Source organism: Loxodonta africana, chromosome 19 (assembly GCF_030014295.1).
Source record: "Loxodonta africana isolate mLoxAfr1 chromosome 19, mLoxAfr1.hap2, whole genome shotgun sequence".
NCBI classification, from domain to species: domain Eukaryota; kingdom Metazoa; phylum Chordata; class Mammalia; order Proboscidea; family Elephantidae; genus Loxodonta; species Loxodonta africana.
The window spans coordinates 59129579-59152767 of record NC_087360.1 but is presented as its reverse complement, the minus strand read 5'-3'; the positions used below and the strand labels follow the sequence as shown (position 1 = coordinate 59152767).

At 41.8% G+C, this 23189-nt stretch overlaps 1 protein-coding gene across 3 annotated transcripts; it reads left to right on the top strand.

Moving 5' to 3' along the window:
• Positions 1 to 623: 623 nt before the first annotated feature.
• Positions 624 to 18643, top strand: GINS4 (GINS complex subunit 4). Of its 3 annotated transcripts, none has more exons than XM_023551079.2 (8): positions 624 to 1092; positions 1894 to 2005; positions 4893 to 4979; positions 5801 to 5914; positions 9262 to 9359; positions 9556 to 9644; positions 12717 to 12807; positions 12909 to 13020. In XM_023551079.2, exons 2-8 carry the CDS (start codon positions 1910 to 1912, stop codon positions 13003 to 13005), a joined length of 672 nt encoding a protein of 223 aa, XP_023406847.1. In that variant the 5' UTR covers positions 624 to 1092; positions 1894 to 1909; the 3' UTR covers positions 13006 to 13020. The 3 variants fall into 3 exon arrangements, with proteins under 3 accessions (XP_023406847.1, XP_003412561.1, XP_023406848.1); XM_003412513.4 differs by having other exon boundaries at positions 630 to 1062; XM_023551080.2 differs by lacking the exon at positions 624 to 1092 and adding an exon at positions 3966 to 4727 and having other exon boundaries at positions 1897 to 2005; positions 12909 to 18643.
• The last annotated feature ends 4546 nt before the right edge of the window (positions 18644 to 23189 follow it).

Here is a 23189-nt window from a genome sequence, read left to right as displayed (position 1 = left end):
GACATGTCTTTCCTTCCCGAATTTTGTGGTGCCACTTGATCAGCCATTTCTTCGCAATTCTGTGCTGCATCCCCCAAGTAGCTTTATACATTCTTTTTTGACATCTCCTTAAAATACTCTTTTTTTTCACATGGCAAACTCATTTTTTCTAAAGTGTTTTTGTCTGGTGAATATTAGTTAGAATCAAAGATTGTAGAAGTGAAAGGGATCCCCCAAATAATTTTTGACCTATCTCTCTGTCTTCAGGCAAACAAATATGATTCACGTCACAGGTGGTGCAACCGAAGCTCAGAGAAGTGACTTGTTCAAGGTCACACCTTTACTAAGTAAGGAAACTGAGGCTGGCCTCCATCTCCCAGATGGACAAACAGGGAAAGACTGGAGAAGACAGTTGGCACCAGAAAAGGGAAGTCAGTGTCTGCATCAGTAAAATAAGTAACTGGTACTTCTGTGTAGATGTTATTTGTGCCAGATTAAATGCAGGGAATACCTGGACTCAAGTCTATAATACTCGAGGATATTTTTCACAAATCTGCAATCGGGGCAGGGTTCACCCGAGACAGCTCGTCTCTGATCCCCTCCACGCGAGCTGGAGCGGCTTGAAGCTGACTGAGGGCTCTACCATCTGAAGACTCATTCAGGCGATTCACGCTGGTGGCCGGAAGGCAGACGCCGCCGGATCTCCTCAGCCGCGGTGCCGCGGCGCCCCCTCGCGACCGGCCTCCCGTCACCTCCATTCTCGAGACTGACGCGAGAGTGAACCTCCGCGACGCAAGTCTCCGCCCCTTTAGGGGGCGGGGCAAGAAGACTGCTGGTTCCGCCCCCGGGCCGTGATTGGTTAGCGTCGTCCGTGCGTGGGGACGTAAACTGGGCGGAAAGTGTCCGAGAGAAGCGCGGGAGCTGAAAAGCCGCGAGTGGGGAACGTCCGGGAAAGGCTTCGTAGGAATTGGCCTGTTTACCCTCCGTTTCCAGTTCGTCCTTGGAAGGGCCCGGGCTGCTTCCCAACGAGCTTCGTCCTTGCCGTCTGCTACCTCGGAGTGCCTCTGCCTCCCAGCACCTCGCGTGAGCACCCACATGGGACCTCTGTACTGTGTGTGTGCGCGCGCGCGCCCGCGAATGTTTGGGGGAATGGGTGGTCTGTGTTGGTGCCAGCGAAAGAGGAGATGGGCAGGAGGAATTTGCTCAGCTTCCCTGAGGTTCTGGGGACATACCCTCGTCCCCCAACCCACCGCACAACTTCCTAAGGTAGTTCGGTGTCTGCTGCCAAGCCCTGTGCTGAGCGCTGGGTCCATACAGATAATGTATCTCCAGCACTTAGAAGTGCCAGGCTCTGAGCAATGCGGGATTCATATTTGAACTGAAATGAATACAGTCCCTGATGAAAAGGAGCTATACTGGGAAGCCAATTAAAGGAATAATCATTACATGGTGTGATAGGTGCAGAATTCGAAGTGTACGTAGTGAAAACAGATGTAAGGGGGCACCTCTTTGAGCACTTGATACCTGACCTAAACCTTGAAGGAAGAAACAAAGAATTGAAAAATCAGAGTCTGTAAATTCTGTAGCCACTGCCAATGAACCTGACAACCCCACATGAAACTTTCCTTCACTGTATGTATAATTGTCTATTTTTGTAAATAGAGCCCTGGTTGCGCAGTGGTTCGGAGCTCGGCTGCTAATCAAAAGGTTGGCAGCTGGAACCCCCCAGCCCCATGGGAGAGAAAGATGTGGCAACCTGCTTCTGTAAAGATTACAGCCTTGGAAACCCTAGGGGGCAGTTCTACTCTGTCCCTATTGGGTCACTATGACCCGGAATCAACGTGAAGGCAGTGGGTATTCTTGTAAATATATGGGAAACATATTGCAGGATATTGATTCTTTTATTTTCATTAGGTTCCTGGTTTCAGAAATGACAGAGGAACTGAATCTCATGGAACAGGACTCTGATGGAGGTAGTGATGAGGTGGTCCTTACTCCTGCAGAGCTCATTGAAAGGCTGGAGGAGGTAAGCATCCCAAACAGAATCCCCTAGCTCCAATCCAACTGGGCAAATTGGAGGAATCAGAAAATGAAGAAATAGAATTCAAGGCTTATTTCAAGAGAAATAGGAAGTAGGGGGCCATAGTCTACTGGAGACCACGTAACATCAAACACAATTCTTAAGTGGTATCAGAAAGGAACAGTTTTGGATTCATTTAATAGCATCGTTCACTAGTATTTACATTTAAGGTTCTACTTGTATTTGTGAGGGCTGCAGAGGTGTTGTGGGGACTTGTCGGTTCTGTACCTTGTTGTTGTTGTTAGGTGCCGTTGAGTCAGTTCCGACTCATAGCAACCCTATGCACAACAGAACGAAACACTGCCCGGTAGTGCGCCATCCTTACGATCGTTGTTATGCTTGAGCCCAGTGTTGCAGCCACTATGTCAATCTACTTCGTTGAGGGTCTTCCTCTTTTCCACTGACCCTGTACTCTGCCAAACATGATGTCCTTCTTCAGGGACTGTACCTTAGTCTCTTGAAATAACTGATGTTTCTCTGGAGAATGTCGGGTTAACAAGAAAGTGCTGAAACATGTTGAGGAGAAAACTGGCCTATTCTTCCTTTTCCTCTCATATACTTTGAGTCAGATGTTGTCTTTATTTCCACTGCTTACCTAAAATTTCTGGGCTACTTCTTCCTTTCAAACCAAAGTTGTTGCCGTCGAGTCAATTCTGACTGATAGCAACCCTGTAGGACAGAGTAAAACTGCCCCATAGGGTTTCCAAGGCTGTAAATCTCTACAGAAGCAGACTGCCACATCTTTCTGTTGCAGAGCAGCTAGTGGGTTTGAATCGCTGACCTTTTAGTTAGCAGCCTAGCACTTAACCACTGCACCACCAGGGCTCCTGAGAGGTGCACAGGGACCTCTGAAATAATGATAATATTCTGTAACTAAGTTGTGCACACAAAGGTGTTTGTATCATCGTTCTCGTGGTTAATATGTACCTCATATTCTTTTGTAGCTGTTTAGTATTTAATAACACCAATTAAAAAGAAAAACTGCTTTTTAAGTTCTCCATGATAATTTGATCTTTTCTCATTAATTAAGCTACTTAAAAATATAGGTTGTCTTCCAGGTTAATTTTATATATCTGCAATAATTTGATGGATACGGATATTATCTAATTGTTTAACTTTGAGTTGCCTGATTACTAATGAGATTAAATATTTTCTCTTCATGCCTATTAGGTCTTTTAGTTTCCTCCCTGTGGCATGCCATTATATATCCTTTGCCAATTGTTCCAAAGAGTTTTTTCCTCTTCTAATTGATGAGTTGTGGTAGTCCTTTGTTGTTTTGATTGTAACCCTTTACAATATATGTTGCGATATTTTTCCCAATCTGTTTGTATTATGTTTGTCATACAGTCATTTAAAATTATGATATTGTCGAATTCATCAAAATTTTCTTCATGTAACATTTTATGTTCTGTTTAAGAAGACCATCCCTACAAAAAAAAATCAAAAAGTATTCTTTAATATTTTGTTCTTCTGTATTTAGAGTTAGGGTTTTAGTGCAGTGATTAAGAGCTCAGCTGCTAACCAAAAGGTCACCAGTTCAAATCTACCAGCTACTCCTTGGAAACCCTATGGGGCAGTCCTACTCTGTCCTGTAGGGTCGCTATGAGTCGGAATTGACTCAACGGCAACAGGTTTTTGGTTTGGTTGCAATAGTATTACAGAAGCTAACCAAAAAACCCACTGCCGTCAAGTCAATTCCGATTCATAGCGACCCTATAGGACAGAGTTGAACTGCCCCGTAGAGTTTCCAAGGAGTGCCTGCCTGGCGGATTCAAACTGCAAACCTCTTGGTTAACAGCCGTAGCACTTAACCACTATGCCGCCAGGGTTTCCACAGAAGCTAAAGCACTTGAAAAAATTTTTATGGTAGTAACAATAGCCAGTATTTAATAAGGTGTCTTCATAGGGATAATTGAAGAAACAGAGACTCAAGGAAACCAAAAGAAATAGATGGAGCTTGATGAGCATGTAATTCTGACCTATGCTAAAACTAAATTTTCTGTAATGGAGAGGTAAGTATAGTTTTCCTTAGTTTCCTGTGGCTACTTCAGTTCTCTAAGCCTTGGAAGTTTCTAGAATGTACCAAGCAGTTAGGCCTGAGTCATAAACTAGGGATTTAACCTCTTGTTCCAAAACTGTTTAATAGATGAATATCCACTTCCGTTGTGATCTTTTAAATTCTTGGGCTTTTAGTGTATTACTTAAATCTCTTTTTTCTCATCAATACTATATCCATTTCCTCTCAGAGATACTATGATGGTGAATGAAAAAGTGTGTTTAAAATGCTTGGAGCTTCAGGAATGAAGAGATGTGTAAAAAAAAAGTTTTAAGTGTTAACTTCATCTCTCAAAATGGAAATGGTGTTAACTTCATCTCTCAAAATAGAAATGGTGCTGGTGCCCCCTAGTGGGAAAAAAAAAAAACAAAAACCCTGTGAAAAAATGGGAAAAAAAAAGTGTTAATGCTACTCGGTAAAAGGTACTGTTTGAATACCAGGGAGTGTTACTGTCAGCAATAGGTATCATACTTTAACATTTTTGAAGTAATAGTGATTTGTTTTTTTTTTTTAATCTTGGTCGAATATAAGGTTGTGAACACAGCCTTCTCACTAAAAAAAGAAATGGAAAAGCCATCATTGAACAGCTTGTCTTCAAAGCATTTTCAAGTGGTAGGCAAACTAGTTTTCTTTGCCTGAGAGATCTGTGATTTTCATGGGGTGCTATGAGTTGGAATCGACTCGACGGCACTGGGGTTTGTCCAGGATACTAACCCAAGGGGTTATTCTGCTCCATTGTGAGTGATGCTCTTTTTTTTGGCTTTTTTTTTTTTTAAGGCCTGGATGAATGAAAAGTTTGCCCCAGAGCTGCTGGAAAGCAAGTCTGAAATTGTAGAATGTGTCATAGAGCAGCTACATCACATGGTAAGAGCTGCTTGTCTCAGGGTTACAAAGGAAGAGAAAGTTAAAAGGGTTTGGTCAGTATAATGAGAAGTTGTGGTATGACGACAAATCTGTTTTGTTTGGCCCAGCCCAGTATTTTTTAAAATACTGAAATGGTTGCCGACATTTACAAAGCATGAGAGCTCCCATAAGAATCTGGGTATCAGCTTCCCATGAAAAATCTGAAGACCCAGCGTCACTGGCCCCACATTTCTACAAAGAACAGTCGACCAGAGCAGGCTAAGAGCCACTCCTTTCTGTGTGCTTCCCTGTTCCCCACACCCGCTAACTACCCACCTTTCTCATATACCTTTCCTGCCTGGCCCTTGTAGTCATTTGAGTTTGTGATCCTTGGCTTAGGTGATCTGGGTATAAATAATTATCAGCATTAAAATTTTTGACATTTTACAGTGTCTTAACTGGTGTTTTAACTCTGCTTTTCAGACCCCTTAGACATTTTCTTCTGTGTGCTGTATCACCACCTTTACAATTGGGTTAGCATCCTGGGCCCTCCTGACTGACCACATTCAGATTCTATTTGCGCAGTCATTTTCTAAAAGTAGATGAATATTGTTTACGTTTTGTATAGTGAGACTTTAGGCTCATGTTTTTCGTGTGATTAAAATTAAAACTAAAATGAGAGCTCTTATGACTTTTAGTTTTGGTTCACCTTTGAAATGTAGTCTTTGGGTCCTAAACATTGCCAATGATGGTGGTCCTTGTGGGCTATACATAGATTGAACAAAAAAGATTCTTAGTCTTGAAAAATCATGATTTTTATACTTGGATTTCTCCTTTAATAGGAAGAAAATCTCAGGAGAGCCAAAAAGGGGGATCTGAAGGTCAGCATCCACCGAATGGAGATGGAAAGGATCCGCTATGTCCTTAGCAGCTACTTGCGGTGTCGGCTCAGGAAGGTTTGTCATGGAGATAACTGTAGGCATTACAGCAATGCAGTCTCTGATACATGCTGAGAGCTCTGAGGAGGAGAAGTCGGGCTGGGGCCTGGGAGAGTCTAGGGCCTGAAAATACTGCAGAGCCTCCGCTCTCAGAGGGCGGGAGATTGTTCTGGAGAGGCCTAGCTGGAACATCTGTTGCACCACTCTGAGGGTAACACACGGGGTTTTATTGTATTTATCTGCTATGTATGGTGCCCCCTGGGGTTACAACATAGTAGTCCTGAGGCAGAGTTGTCGACAGTGATTGACTAGAGAATACTGAGAGGAGAACTAGTTTTAAAAATTGTTTTCTATCTGTCAGACAGTCAGTGTCAAACAGACCATGCTAATTTGACATATAGAAAAAGGAAATTTGCAAAACATTCTTAATTTGTATGATGTGTGTTCTAACCCTGGCAAGTTCTTGAAGTTTCTTCTCATTGGGTTCCACCTGTCCCCTTAGGTATTATAAAACTAACAGAGTGCTGCAGCTATCTGAAGACAGCTAACACGTCTCATTTAAGTCTTCTCTCAGCTACACATTCCAACCATTTAAATCAAACTTACTCTCTTGCTGTTTTTTCTAAAATAGTTCTAGTTTGTCAGTATCCTTCTTAAATTGTGCCATTTGGAACCGAATACAATATACCAGTTGTGGTTTGGCCTTTTTTGTAAAAAACAGGATGATCATTTCCCTTATTCTGGATATTAAACTGGTAGTAATACCACCCAATATCACATTAGTTTTTTGACAGGCACATCTTACTAAACTCATCCTGTGCTTATTATTAACTCTAACCCTTGCTGATGTTTTAAGTTATTACCCCATCCTATCACCATCCTGTATTTGTATGGCTTGGTTTTTTCCTCCTAAATATAGAGCTTATTACTTACTGTGGTCTCCATGTCTTGATTTTGTTACCTAATATATTAGCTGTCTCTCTCTTTTTTTTTTTATTATGGTGAAATATATGTATATAACAAAACATGTCAACATTTTTACATGTACAATTCAGTGACATTAAATAAAAACAAAACCAAACCCATTGCCATCAAGTCGATTCCGACTCATAGTGACCCTATAGGACAGAGTAGAACTGCCCCATAGGGTTTCCAAGGAGCACCTGGTGGATTCAGACTGCCAGCCTTTTGGTTAGCAGCTGTCTTGGTCATGTAGTGCTGCAAATTCTGACTTAATCATCTAATGCTGCTCTAACAGAAATACCACAAGTGGATGGCCTTAACAAAAATTTATTCTGTCACAGTCTAACAGGCCAGAAGTCCAATTCAGTGCGTCAGCTCCACAGGAAGGCTCTCTCCCTCTGTCGGCTCTGGAGGAAGGTCTCTGTCATCAATCCTCCCCTGGTCTAGGGGCCTTTCCACTGAGGAACCTTGGTCCAAAGGACGTGCCCTGCCCCTGGCACCACTCTCTTGGCAGCATGAGGTCTCCCTGTCTCTCTGCTGTCCTCTCTTTGTATCTCAAAAGAGATTGGCTCAAGACACAACCCAATCCTGTAGATTGAGTCCTGCTTCATCAACGTAACTGCCACTAATCCCATCTCATCAACATCATAGAGATAGAATTTACAACACCTAGGAAAATCACATCAGATGATAAAATGGTGGACAGTCACACAACGCTGGGAATCATGGCCTAGCCAAGCCGACAGGCATTTTTGGGTGGTAACAATTCGGTCCATGACAGCAGCCAAGCTCATAACCACTGTGCTACCAGGACTCCTCAGTGACTTTAATTGCATTAAATTAGCTATCTCAACACTTTGTCATCAGCAGCTTTGATAAGTATGCCATCAAAGCTCTTACTGATTGATTACTAGGACTGGGCCAGTGACAGATTATTCCATCAGAGATTTTCCTCCAGATGACAGCCATTCATTGAATCAATATTCTTTATTCAACTGTTTATGAATCTCCCAGTATAAGCTGTCACCCAGCCCCAGGTTTACAGTTTGCCCACGAGGTATCATAAAGACTTTATCAGATGTTTTGAGAAAATTGAGATACACAGTATACTCCTGTACCCAACACCCCCAAACAACAAGCCACGCAGTTTTGTTTTGTTTTGATTGGGTAAATCCTCTTCATGTTAATCACTGCCTTTTCTTTGAGTCCACAACCATCTTTTAAATTATGTATTCTAATATATGACCCCATGTCAATGTTAAGGACTCTAGTCTGTATTTGAATATTCCCCACCTTTCCATTTTTGAAATTTTTGAAAATCAGGAAATGTGCCCATCTTTAGTCTTTCACACTCTTCCTGAGCTCAGTAATTCTTCCAAGGTAATGAAACTACATAGGCTTTTAGTACACTAAACAATATAGGATTAGGAGCAATTTACATATGATAGGAGAAAGCTTTAGAAACTTAAGCTTCATATAAATACTAATTTAATTTATCCAGGAATATAATTGATCCTAGAAGACTTAAACTCCATTAAAACAGACTAAATGTCCTTTATTCGGCCTTAGGCTCCTCCTTAACCACTGTCATTTCCATACTTGTAAAGAACATTTTTTGAAAGCGATACCCATGACACCATTCACTCCAGGCCAGTCCCTTCCTGGTTCCTGACAACATTCCTTTTCTGTAGCTCTTTTACTGACAGGACACCTTTTTGTAGCTTTTAGCATTTTTTTCATAGTTCTTTACATTTTGTCCAAGCCTCACCTCATTCCGGGCTTTGTCCTTAATGAATGTTTTCTTATAATTCAGTGTCACTATTCTATGTTTTTATTCTATGTACTGGAGTGCTGGTGGCACAGTAGTTTAGTGTTTGGCTGCTAACCAAAAGGTCAGCAGTTTGAACCCACCGGCTGCTCCTTGAAACCCTGTGGGGCAGTTCTACTATGTCTATAGGGTCGCTATGAGTCAGAATTGGCTCAAGGGCAATGGTTTGTTTTTTTTTAATTCCATGTGCTGGTGTATTCTGTGTGTCCTTCTAGCTTTTGTATATATTTCAGCTCAAAGAAGAACACCCTGTATAATTATGTAAGTTTTTTAACTGATATCCCTTTCTATCCCTCTTAACTATCATTTACAACTGTTCGCAGATTTTCTCTTTTGAAAGCCTCCATCCCTTTTAAATTGTCTTCTCTACTAGAGCCCTTATCTTATCTGTGAATTCTTGGAAACCTGCCTCCTTGAGGTCCAGAATGTAGGTCTTATTATTAGAAAGAGTGTTGGCCACTAAGACTTCCCATGTTTGAAGTCAATTTTTAGATTAACCTCAACGTCTTTTGGAAGATGTTTGACACTTGAATTTTGACAATGTTTTAATGATGACTTTTACTTATCCTCACAGATAGAGAAGTTTTTCCCTCATATCCTTGAAAAGGAGAAAACACGCTCTGACAGGGAGCCTTCCTGCCTTTCTCCAGAAGAGTTTGCCTTTGCAAGAGAGTGAGTAAGCCTCAAGTATGGAAATGGCCTTTCCTTCCCTGGCTTGTGAGAATGAGTTTTGGGGGTTGTATCAGTGAAGCCCTGTTGAATACTCCAGGAGATGATCTCAGAGTCTCATCCATTGTGGTCTCTCCAAGAGCCCTGGTGACTCCTACCAGTTGTGTATGTCACAGCAAGTCGAATTTATGTGTTTCAGGTACATGGCTAATACAGAGATGTATCTAAGAAATGTAGCCTTAAAGCATATGCCTCCTAACTTACAGAAGGTGGACCTCTTAAGATCAGGTAAGCAAAACATTCTCTTTCTAGAAATTCTGAGGGTCCATAGTTTATATTGCAAGTATCTTCAGGTGTCTTAGAATAGAATCTTCGTCACCACTCTTCATTCTCAAGTATGGGAAAATAAGGACGTAGATAGGCAGAAAAGAGAAGAGAGGAAGGGTTCTGGGTTAAAAACAACAAAAAATCATTAAAAACAGGTACAGGTGTAGCCATTTCAGCGTTACTTTTGTGTTCTTCAGGTTATGTTAAAACTCTTTGGAGTGCCATATTGAATATGAACTCATTCATGTATTCATTCATTCATTCAACAGTTATCCTCTGGGCATCTCTGATATGCCAAGCTCTGCTAAGCACTGAAGATACAGAGCTCATTATGACATAGTCTCTACTCTGTAGGAGCTAGCGGTCTTTTCCGCACAGCTTCCAGGATATTCAGGAACTGTCTAGCTAGATTGGATGATATGAACAGGAGTTTAGGGAAACCTTCAACAGTTTCTTGTTGCCTGTAGTAAGGGCTCCTAACATTTTTATTGTGAGGAGTTTCTCCAGTTAAGGAAAGAGGGAGAAGGGTTAGGATACTGAGATTATGGGAGGGGAAGGGAAAGCAACTGGGGGAAGGGAAGTGTGGCCAAAGACTCTTCTCAAGCCCTCCTCTCACAATTCCCTTAAAATTCTGGCAAGGGAGTTATGGTGTTGTTGTTGTTAGGTGCTGTCGAGTCAGTTCTGACTCATAGCAACCCTATAGGACAGAGTAGAACTGCCCCATAGGGTTTCCAAGGAGTGGCTGGTGGATTTGAACTGCTGACCTGTGTTTAGCAGGAAGCTTTAACCACTGCACCACCAGGGAGTAATTCCTAACCTTGGCTCAACCAACTAGGGATGCCTGGCTTATAGGTAAAAGCCTGTATTCTTTAGTCTTTCACAGTTTGCCATATCTGAGCAGGACCTTGTCAGGCAAACTGTCAGACTAAAGCAAATCACCAGGAGACTGGAATCCATCTTGTTCACAGGCTAAGTTTAGTGCGCCGAGGTCACTAACTCAAGTACAAACCAGGGCTTCGAACTGGTTCTGTCATGGCCAGAGAAGTGAAACCGGAAAAGACCCAAATTTACAGTTTGGGTGATTCAGCACAGTAACAGAACAGGAAAAATTACAGGTCAAAGCCCTGGAAAAGGCGTAGTGAGCCTGATGTGTGAGATTGGGTTATTGGCAGGACTGTGGAGAACAACACACATTCAAAGCTGCACAGTCAGCCACGGGAAGCAGCCATCTTTGAGAGAGGCATTTCTGTTTCTGACTGCTCAAAATCTGACTGGCCAGAGATTTGGTTGCTATGCAACACTTACGCTGCCCTTGTTTTCTAAGAGGGATATTAAGTTTCCAGCAGGGCTTCGACTCATGATTTTTCCCATTCTCTTTATCGTCCCGATTCACGCAAATTTTAAATTTCATGTCTGTTCCCGTGACACTTCCTTGGCCATGACTGAACTGGGAAGAATCAGTTGAAAGCCTGGTACAAACTGAGCCCTGGGAATTTTATCTTTGACTCAGCCTTTGCTGGGGGGCCATAATGACCTCTGTGGCACAGCAGAACAGCTAGAACAAGGATGAATGGAGACATGGTTCACTTAGAGCAATCTAAAACCCATACCAGATTTGTGGAACTCTGAATTGGTCATTTTACTATGCCTGCCAGAACAAAACAGAAGACCCAGTCCATGTCCAGTTACCTCCCTGGTCAGCTACTTTTGTCTGTACCTTAGAAGAAGAGAGCAAGGACTTGTCACATTTAATTGATTAAATCAGCTAAGGAACTGCCGAAGAGGATAAATCTGAATTCCTAGAACCGGATCTAGGCCATTGTCCCTGAGCTATACTTGATGCTGGTGAATGCCTCCTGAAACACTCATGTGTTATTTGTCCTCGATCCCTTCCAAGGACTAGGATTGGCAGCTCTACAGTGGGGCCAGCCTATCCTAGTGAAAGCAGGGTCTTGCTTAGTTAGCCCGGGTGCTCTGAATCCCCCTGAGGCCTCTGGAACATTGTAGACTCCAATGGCAGGGTGGAGGAAGGCATGTTGAAACCTAAGCTGAGTTTCCTGGAAGCAGAAGTGACCAGCTGACTATGGTAACATTGGAGTCTTTTTGGTATGCTCAGACCCCAAAAGCAGCCTAAGGGACTCTCCTTAGATCTTGGGAGTCAGTTATCGTGGACCCTCTGCCATAGGTGAGGGAACTCAGGGCAATGAGAAACCTGAGCTGGGCTCTTAAACTGAGAGTTATCTAGTAGGTTCTGTGGACCCTGAAACTCATGGAGTCTTCTGGGTACAAATGGAGTCCCAGGAGATGAACTATCACAGAGCAGCCCAGCTTGGGACACTTACTAACTTGAAATGTTGGCTGGTGGTAGAAGGAGAAGGATGGCAGCAATTTCTTAACCTATAATCAACCGATGAGGGACCACTTAGAGGTTGCAACCTGTATTCCTTAGTCTAGTAGTCAAGGCTCTTATCATATGACTCCATCTAACGTCTAGAAAATTACTTTGTACTCTTTTTAGAAAATATTTTCTAACCAGATTTATATACCCCCCGACCCCAAACTGTATGCACATTTCTACGTAAAAAAAAAAAATTCTACCTAGGCCTGTGCTATTACCTCCCAGACTCACTTTTCCTCTTTAAGTCCTACCTTTCCTTCAAAGCCCACGTCTCCTTTCTCCCCACACTGTTGAGTTGTATGTGCCACTCTTGTGAGGCTTCCATCAAACGCTACCTTGTTCTCACCTTATCTGGAAATACCACGTGTTATTCTTGTTTGTATCCTCCACGACACGTAACGGAATTCCCTGCGCATTGTAAGCTCTCATCCTTTGTTGAGTGAATGGTTGCTGTGTGAAACCCTGGATGGGAAATGCGCTTTTTCTCTCAGAAGCCAGGTCTGTCCTCATAGCATACTCCCAAATGATTTTATACCAGAGATCTCTTAGTGCTCGATACCATTAATCCTAGCAACTCTTTCCAGAGAGACCTCGTCAGTGAGCCTTTTCTGATTACATTATTGTTTTTCTCATAGTTCCCAAACCTGATCTAGATTCATATGTGTTTCTGAGAGTGAAAGAACGACAAGAAAACATACTGGTAGAACCAGAAACAGATGAACAGAGGTAAGTGACATATGTGTTGTTCACAGTGGGACATATTCCTCCTGATGGAGAACCAGCCAAGCGCTGCAGATAATTTTTTTTTTTTTTTGCTTCTCTTGCAGGGACTATGTGATTGACTTGGAGGAGGGCTCGCAGCACCTGATCCGATATAAAACCATTGCACCTCTGGTTGCTTCTGGAGCAGTACGACTAATTTAGAACCAAAAACAAATGAACAAGAATGAAGACACGGGACCTTAGGAGACAATATTGAGAACCTCCTGATGTCACTTTGTGCCTTAGGACAATAATGAAGTAGTTCTCTGGACTTTACACGGTTCTCAGCAGTGCTGTGGATCCCTTGGAGATTATAAAGGAGCTCAGGGCAGGATCCCTGATCCCTGATGTTGTCACACATCCCCCTAACTTTCTGCCATTTTATCCAGTATCAGCAGAGGGGGCCGTTGCTCTGTTTATTCCGAATAGCAGGCAAATCAATGGAGACTTACTTTGTGGTGTTTTTTGACATGTCTAAGGAAAGCAAGGGAAAGGTAGTTCATAAATAGGAGTTACTGCCTCTGATTAGGGGACTGTATTTACCCCTGATCTGATAATGGTAGGAGGGTTAGTTCCTTTCACCTTTCTAGTAGGAAGACTGTAAAGAGATTAAAGAAAACAGCTGTGGCCTTCTGGCACCAGATTGTGTGAACTAACTTTTTGGAACCTCTCTTATTGCACTTAAAACCAATTTCTGTCGTGCTTAACTGAGAATCAAAACTAAACCAATACACCATTATTAAGTTCCTGTTTTGTGGCAGAAGGAGCCTCTGGACAGTTCTTTGCTTGTTGGCTAACCTGCAAGCCGTCGCTGAATGTCAGGCAACTTGGCCAAGCCAGCCCCCAGGCCATCTGTCTGTTCCTGGCCACGGGCTCTGTTAGCAGAGCAACACGAACCATCTCGGATTGTGACCCCAGTAGCAGCTTCTCTTTCTGAAGCTCATAGCTTTCTCTCAGGTAATCAGTGGAATTGACATAGTGTGAATGGACTGTGCTGCAGTGATATACCTGAAGGAAGGAGGTCCGGGCAGAGCAGGAGTCGTCTTTCCTGGAAATGGGAGAAAAAGCAACCTGCATTCCAGCTTTTCTTGCTTGATGACAGGGCAGCAGGTTTCCATTTACGTGTTTAGGTTGGTAGAGTAATCAGTGTGATACTTCCAGGGAAATCGCGAGGTGAAAGCAAGGAAGGTTTGAATGGCTAATAAAAGTACTTGCTCTTTCATGTGATACCTTGCTTTTTTCAGAGTGTTCTTACCCTCATCAGCCATTCATTAAACAAATATACATTGAACATACAGTGTGCCAGGCATAGTTCAAGGTACTTGAACCTCAACCTGGAATAAGACAGTCACTGTCTGTCATGGATTGAATTGTGTCCCCCCAAGAATATGTGTCAACTTGGTTAGGCCATGATTCCCAGTATTGTGTGGTTGTCCTCCACTTTGTGATTGTAATTTTATGTTAAGAGGGTTAGGGTGGGATTTTAACACCACCCTTACTGGGGTCACCTCCCTGATCCAATGTAAAGGGAATTTCCCTGGGGTGTGGCCTGCACCACCTTTTCTCTCTCAGGAGATGAAAGGGAAGCAAGCAGAGAGTTGGGGACCTCATACCACCAAGAAAGCAGCACCAGGAGCAAAGCGCGCATCCTTTGGACCCGGGGTCTCTGTACCTGAGAAGCTCCTCGACCAGGGGAAGATTGAGGACAAGGACCTTCCTTCCTCCAGAGCCGACAGAGAAAGCCTTCCCTTGGAGCTGACACCCTGAATTTGGACTTTTAGCCCACTTTACTGTGAGGAAATAAACTTCTCTTTGTTAAAGCCATCCACTTGTGGTATTTCTGTTATGGCAGCACTGGATGACTAAGACACTGTCCCTGTTCAGATGGTAGTGCTGTGCAGCGAATTAGAACTGGGTGACATGTCAGTGACTAGATAGGGTGGTCTGGGAGGGTCTCATTGAAGAGGTTAAGTTCAGGCTGGGATCTGAATAACAAGAGAGAGCCAAACATACAGAGATCAAAAAGAACATTCCAGGGAGAGGAGATGCAAGTGCAAAGTCCCTGAAGAAGGAAAGGAGCCTGACAAAGGGTCAGTGTGGCTAGATTGCAACGGGAAAAGGAATGAGGCAGGCCAGGGCCAGATCGGGTAGGGCTTTGTTAGCAAGGATCCCATTTGGTCCTCACAGCAGTCCTGAGAAGGAAGCAGGGCAGGTAGTATACACTAGATGAAAAACAAAGCAGATAGTACTAAGTCTGAGACGAGTACCCAGTCTCCTGCCTGCTAGTCACGTGTGCTGAGCAGCCAGGAGGGGGACACAGGCTATAATCTAGAACAGTGCTTCTTAAACCTTAATGTGCATACTCCATCAAAGAGATTTCAGTTAATCTTGTTAAAATGCAGATTCTGATGGAGAAAGGTTTAGGGAGGTTCCAAGAGTCTACATTGCTAACAAGCCCCCAGGTTATGCAGTGGCTGCCACTCCATAGACCACACGCAGAGTGGCAAAGCTGTAAATCCTAGGGTCCCCACTCTGGAGGCATGTCAGGCTGCACGCAGCTTAAGGTTTCTACTGAAGCTATAAAGTGAATTGCTCCACTTCCTAAGTTACCTCTTCAAAGGAAGACCATCAGCTTCATAAAGGGGAAGCTGAATTTCAAAATCGAATAGAAAGGGAAATGATGTGGCTTAGTTGACGGTGGTGGTGAGTATTTCGCTTGGTTGTTAAAACCTCACTACTGGAAGCATGACAGGACGTTTTCTTCAAATAATTGCGTCATCTTTTATCACAAGGAACTCTGGTGGCGCTGTGGTTAAGCGTTCGGCTGCTGACCCTATGGGACAGTTCTAGTCCGTTCGTGAAGTCGCTATGAGTCAGAATCAATTCGACGGCAATGGGTTTGGTTTTGGTTTTTTATCATAAGCTTGTTCCTAGCAAGACAGCTTTCCGGAGGAATGCTTGCAGGTCCTTGTCTGTCTTTTCCAGCCACAGCAATCATAGCTGTGACCTTGCAGGGAAACTCCAGCTATGCTTCCTCTCGGCCCAGGCCCTGGCAGTCAGTGTGGCTTCAGTGCCACCTTCTTTCTAAAGCATCAAACATAATTCTGTTATGTTTAAGAGTTAACCATCAAGTTTTCAGAATGAATTTTTAAGCAAGCACGTTATATATAAATGGCAATTCTTCATGTAATATTCTCTATCTTGGGAGGCTAAGCATTTCAAAACAGTTTTTAGATTCTTCTAAAATCAATTGTTTAATGTAGCTGATAAACTAGCTGTGCGAGTAGTCTCACTGTCAAGCAAACATCAGTTTTTAAAAAGCAAGATCAGTATTCTTTGCATATTTAATGGACTTAGTTTCAAATAACTTGGCTCCTTCCAAGGAACTGGATACACTTTCCGTGGTTCAAAACAACTATTGGCTCAAAAAAGAAACTAGTCCACAGGACTAATAGCCCACTTGAACCACGGTCTCTTCTACCTGTGACCAAAAGAACTAGATGGTGCTTGGCTACCATTACCAAACATTCTGACCAGGGACACAAGAGAAGGGCCTGGATAAAATAGGAGAAAAATGTAGAACAAAAGTTGCATTCCTAAAAAAGGCCAGACTTACCGGACCAATACAGACTAGAGGAACCCCTAAGACTATGGTTCTAAGATTATCTTTGAAATTGGAGCTGAAGCTACTCCTGGAGGTCACTTTTCAGCCAAATAATAGATTGGCTTATACAATAAACAATATCACCCCTGAATAATGTGCTCCCTTAAGCAATCAACTATATGAGACCAAACAGTCAACATTTATCCAAAAGTGAAGGTGAGAAGGCAAGGAGGGGAAAGGAAGCTAGGTTAATGGAAACAGAGTAAACAGAATGGAAATAATGAGCATGCTGACACATTGCGAAAATTGTAAGACCAATGTCACAGGACAAGTTGTATAAAAATTGTTAAATGGAAACCCAATTTGTTGTGCAAACTTTCACCTAAAACGCAATAAATTATTTAAAAAAAAAATTATGGAGCACAGTTCTGCTCTTACACACATGGGGTTTCCATGAATCAGAATCGACCTGATGGCAACTGATGTTTATAATAAAGATAATAACACCCTCTGAGGACAAAAAAATAAAATACTTTGAGGGTATTGAAAGGAATGTACTATAGATTCTGAAATCACTAATAATATCTAATGTTTATTGAGTCTTTACTATGAATCAGGCTGTTCTAAGTGTTTTTAAGTGGATTACATAAACCTTCACAACAACTCTATGCAAGGAAAATTTGAAATTTTGAAATGGGTAAAAGAAATGAATAGCCTTTCAATGAAATCCTGGATCTCTGTAGGGTATGTGCCCTTGTCTTTGACTAGGCTATTTTAGAAAAAAATTTTTTTTTTAGTAGAGGTAGAAGTTATCTTATTAAAAAACTGATAACAATATGACTATTTCCTAACCATAGCTATTGCAAATGACTCCTGCCCATGGTAATGCAAATGAATTTTATCCAACAGAGAAAGTCAAATCTTCATTTGAACCAGTTGCAACACCTTCCTGGTTCCCTCATTAAACAGTAAGTTATTTTAAAGAAAATCTTTGGTACATGTTCATTTTGTATCTGTATGAGACTCATGATTGTATCTTCTAAAATATGTTAACACCATGGAGTTCTCATGAGTCAGAATCAACTGGAAGGCAACTAACAACAATGTAAGATATGAGTCAGAATAGGAGTTTGGTTTCTGGTCATTAATATCCCGATTTTGCAAACCAAAAAAAAAAAAGATTAATCTACTGAAGGCCACCGAGACAGTAAGTAGAGGAAGGAGGATTCAACCCCACTAAACACAGAGCCCTGGAGCCCATCCTCTTAATCACCTTGCAATACTCTCTCCAAAAAAGGGAAAAGATCCAATAATGTTTTGAGCAAAGGTAGCTTCATTGGAACAAATTCTAGGCTTCCAAAAAGACTATTCTGAGAGAATAATCACTACCATTCACATTCCTTTAGAGGAGGTGGCATTTTTCATAATGTAGGAATATTTTCTGAATTAGAGAATTTTCTATATACCACCATGCTTACAAATTCTACCCAACTTGTTAAGACAAGGAAAGCCATTCAGAATGAATTAAACTCAACACATAATTACTTAAGCCTGTCCTCTCAGCCCAGTTCTATTAGATTCTGTGAGGATCAGAATAGGACTAAGTGGCTATTTTTGCCCCCAAGGAAATTACAATGAATCCTAAAAAGACTTCTTAAGGGTAAATTTGAAAATATGAGATTGTTAGGCTCAGAAAAAATTGTCTTTTTAACATCCAGGACAAAGAAGATTGGAAGGAAACAATTTTCTTTGGTTCAAAGCCTCTTGAATGGGACACTCCTTGTGACCCAAAATATTTCCCAGCTCAAATGTAAATTTCTAAAACTTCAAATTGTTGCTTCCGTTATCTCTGAACCTATACTTTTTCTCAAGCATAATTCTGACATTTCATTGCCTCACTTAAAACCTTTCAGTGGTTCTCATTGTCTACAAAAAAGGGCATAAGGGAGATTAGTGTTTATTGAACAACTGGGTCCTAGACAGTGCAAAAGGCTTTCTATAAATACCTGGCTTGATGCTCACAACAACCCTATGGAGAAAACACTAGTTTCACCATTTCACTCCAGCTTCTGGGCAAAATTTTCCTTTATCTTTCCCTAAATAGTTTCTAATCTTTTTATATCTATAGTTTTGTCTTTATTAAAAACCTCACCAAAATTCTTGAGGGAATTAAGGTATAAATAATTTCATATCAGTAACATTGGAATAAGCAAGATGGTTAGGGACGCCCAGCTTTAAAGGCATACCTGCAATCTACCTTCCATTTAAACCAAAAACCAAACCGGTTGACTCCAACTCATAGCGGCCCTATGGGACAGAGTAGAACTGCTTCATAGGGTTTCCAAAAAGCTACTGGTGGATTCAAACTGCCAGTCTTTGGATTAGCAGCTGAGCTCTTAACCACTGCACCATCAGGGCTCTAACTTCCAGAATAGGTCAAGTAAATAACAATGGAAAATGGCTTACACCACATTTAGCTTCATTGTTAAACACAGCGGCCCTGTGAGTGCCAGGCATTGGGGTATGTGGTGCACAATCATTACCCTGCAGGCATTCCTGTCCTCAGTTTCCAGCACTGGTTGGTAGACCCTCAGTCTGAGCAAGATTATAGTCAGGCTCCTTAGTTTTGATAGTAGATCATCAACTTTGCCATTGTCTGATACCTAAAGCTTTCTAATCTCCAGTCAACAACATAATATGTCTACACTAAAAAAAAAATTTTTTTTTTTTTCAGGTAGTGCCTAGTGAGCTCAGTCATAAACAGGCTGCTAACCATAGCCTGTCAGTTTAATAAATGAAACAAGAGAGACTAAAGGTGATATTGTCAGTCTATTTCTCTTGGTTCCCCAAGTTTTATTACTGTATCAATCTTGATCCCAGAAAGCAGTATTTCTGGACTAATTTATTAGTTCCATGCTTTTATTGAAGACCACTATAAGAAACAGCCACGTGAATAACATCTCCATGTCCTCTACAAGTTACAGTTGAAGACAGTATCAATTACATGACCTACTGTTTTCTGTATAAAGATCTATGTAATAAATTTTTCTCAGAATTGAATGCAAATAAAAGTTTGTCTCTTCAAGCTTACGTGATTCATTTAATCAGACAAATAAGTCCTATTGGATTCCCCATTTTAGCCTACCTAGGTATCACCACCCATAGGGTCGCTATGAGTTGGAATCAACTCGACCGCAATGGGTATAGATGGGTATACCAGGGAACTCAGAGCCCAATTAGTGTGTGCACTGCCCACCCCAGCTTCCTTGTAACATTGCCCTATATCTTTCCTTCAATAGTTGCTGATCTCCTTTTTATACCTATGAGGGGCCCTGGTGGTTAAGCACTTGGCTGGGAACCTAAAGGTCTCTGGTGGTTTGAACCTACCAGCTACCATGGGATTCCATAAAGATTTACAGCCTTGGAAACCCTATAGGGCAGCTCTACTCTGTCTTATAGGGCCACTGTGAATTCAATAGTTTCTGATCTCCTTTTTATACCTACAGTTTCACTGTTCTATTTTGTCTTGATTAAAAAAAAATTTTTTTTTTTATTAAAAGCTACCACAAATTTTTTTTGGAATTAAGTAAAGGATAAAGAAGTACATATTAGTAACTTGGGCATATATATATATATATATTTCTTTTTTATTGTGCTTTAAGTGAGAGTTTACAATTCTTGGGCATATATTGAAGATTGAAGGTCCCACTTTTTATGGGGATGAGCAATGCACGAGCCATTTCATGGAATATAAATTCCTAAGTGAGGCAGATAAGGGAAAGTGATAATGAAGGTAAGAACTGTAGTGTCCTATCACTCTAGCACTCTGAAAAGAGAGAATCGGTCATCCAAATGACATGATACAAATAGCAGTATGGCCAGTATAGCTCCACCTATTTGTTAAACACACAGGGCCTACTAGATAGAAGACATGGTGGTATGTGCTGTGCATACAAAGGTAGGAAAACCCCTTACAGTCTAGTGAGGGAGACCAGCAAGAAAACACATCACAGAACAATATACTTTTATTTTTTCCAAAAACTAAATTATAAAATGGGCATGAAGTGTTACAAAAGAACATAGGAGAAAGAACTCCAAAGGCTGGAGGAATCATGAAAGTTTCCTGGAGGAAGTAGTGCCTGAGCCGAGCCTTGAAACATTGGAGGAGTTACCCAGGCTAAGGAAAAGAGATGGGTTGACTCTTTCAGGCAAAAATACCACATGCAAAGGCACAGACATCAGAGGGAACATGCAGCATGCTGGGCCCAGCAATAACTATGAGAGCTGGGGTGTGGAGAAGACAGACTTTCCCCTTTAAGCAGAAAACCCCAGTGGTGTAGTGGTTAAGAACTACAGCTCCTAACCAAAAGGTCAGCAGTTCAAATGTACCAGCTGCTACTTGGAAACCGTATGGGGCAGTTCTACTCTGTCCTATAGAGTCACTATGAGTTGGAATCAACCCAACAGCAGTGAGTTTGGTTTTTAGGGTTTTATTTACCATGCTAAAGAGTTTGGATTTTGCTCTATTAAAACACTTAGGAACTTCTGAAGGACTTTGAACTAAGATCTAAGATTTGCATTTTAGAAATCCGATTTGCATTCAGAAAAATCCCTGTGGTGACTGTGGAGGATGGAGGCCAGACTGGAGGGTTGGAAACCAGTGGCTGTGCTAACGACCAGGTGGGAAGAAATGAGGGCCTTGTGGTTATATAAAGATGGCGACAATATGGCAGGAGGCAAGTGCTTCCTGAGTAGGTGGACTAGGTAATCTGGATCAACTCCCACCCTGAAGATAATTTAAAATTCCAGATGAGATATAAAAAGCATTTTTTAAAGACATCAAAGAGCTAATGAGATATCAAGGAATTGTTACACCAAGATCCAGCAGAAGACAGAAATTGAGAGAGGTGAGCCCAGCATTAGCCTGGACGCAGCGGGAGCTGAGAGGCAGTAGCTCTTCTAACAGCCTCATGCAGCGATTCTAAATCTGGGGTTCATAGACTAGAATTCAGGGGGTCTGTGAACTTGGTTAAGGGAAAAAATTACATTTTTTTTTTTAACCTTTAAATGAAGTTTAGGCCTGCCTTCTATTGTGAATCTAGTCAGTAAGCCACAGTAATTTTAGCAGTGTTTGTGACTTTGAAAGCAATATAAATCAGATATTTTCAAACTACATTTACAACTCATAGTGACCCTCTAGGGCAGCGTAGAACTGCCCCATAGGGTTTCCAAGGAGTGGCTGGTGGATTCGAACTGACGACCTTTTGGTTGGCAGCTGATCTCTTAACTACTGTGCCACCAGGGATCTGGAGTTGCAGCAGATATCCCAAAACATCACTATTTCTAAGTTATAGTTGTTATTAGACCTGCTGCTAAATCTTGTTATCTAATGCATTAAAAAAGAAGTACATATATTACTGTATCACAAGTTTAGTTTTTAAGATGTTTCCATAGCTATATTTTAATGTAATAAGTTTGCCTTGTAATCTTACATCTTTTATGTTATGCTTTTAAAAACATTGTTTGGAGAAGGAATCCATAGTTGTATCAGACTGCCAGAGGGATCTATGGAACAAAAAAAGGTTAAGCATCTCTGGCCTAGTGGGACCAGAGGTCAAAAGATGGAGTTATACCTATGAAGGGTGGGAGTTCTGGTAAACAACCTTGCCTTTATGATAGCAACTCTAGGAGCAAAAGTAAATCAAAAATAAACAAGTCCTCACATACACAAACTTCAACCCAGCTTTGAATCACGTGGATAACCTTGAAAATGTCAAACCTGTAAATTGAATTAAAGCCATCCAGATTGCTGGTGTCTTCAGCTACCAGGCAGAAGTAAGTTAAAATCATCTCTGAGGAAAGATAACATCCTGGGCCTAAAATTATTTCTATAAATAATTTTTCAAATACAATGCTTAGAATGAACATGGAGCCCTGGTGGTACAGTGGTTAAGAACTTGGCTGTTAACCAAAAGGTTCACAGTTCAAATCCACCAGCCACTCCTTGGAAGCCCTATGGGGCAGTTCTACTCCGTCCTTTGGGGTGGCTATCAGTCGGAATTGACTGGACAGCAACAAGTAGAATAAAGATAACAAGGCACGTGAGGAGAAAAAAATATGAATGAGAATGGACAGAAGCAACTGACAACAGAAACACACCCAGGAGTACCCCAGAGAGTGAAATTATTAGACACAGGCTGTAGAACAATCATAGTCACAGAGACAAAAGCGGCAGCAGAAAGAAGTGTCATGGTAGATATGGAAAAGAGCTTTCGCAATGGACAAGTCAGGAAGGTCTGGTGTGGAGGTATAACATGGAATTCAGTACCCAGGTGAAGTTGGACCCCTGGGAGTGGCCAAAAAGCAATATCGAGTGTGAAGAGACTTCTGTGGATCAAGGAGTCTAATTGCAAGCGATAAACCTCAACCTGAATAAGCTTAAGGAAAAAGGAGGCTGACTAGCTCCTGCAACTGAAAATGGCAGCTGGTCTCTGATAATCCACGAGGTCCATAGATTTTGAACGCTATTTTCAGAGATGTGTGTGTAAACCTGTCTGTGCTTGTCCATATGTCTGTCTTTTCTCCTGCTTCTCTGCGCCCTTTGGCGTCGTTATCTCCTGCAAGTAGAGTTCATCCTTGGGGCAGGAAATAGGGATGCAGGCAGATTCAAAGTTAGCCTATTCCAGGTTAGCATGGAATGATACCATCCGGGTCTTAGCTTGAACTTTTAAAGTCCTAGAGA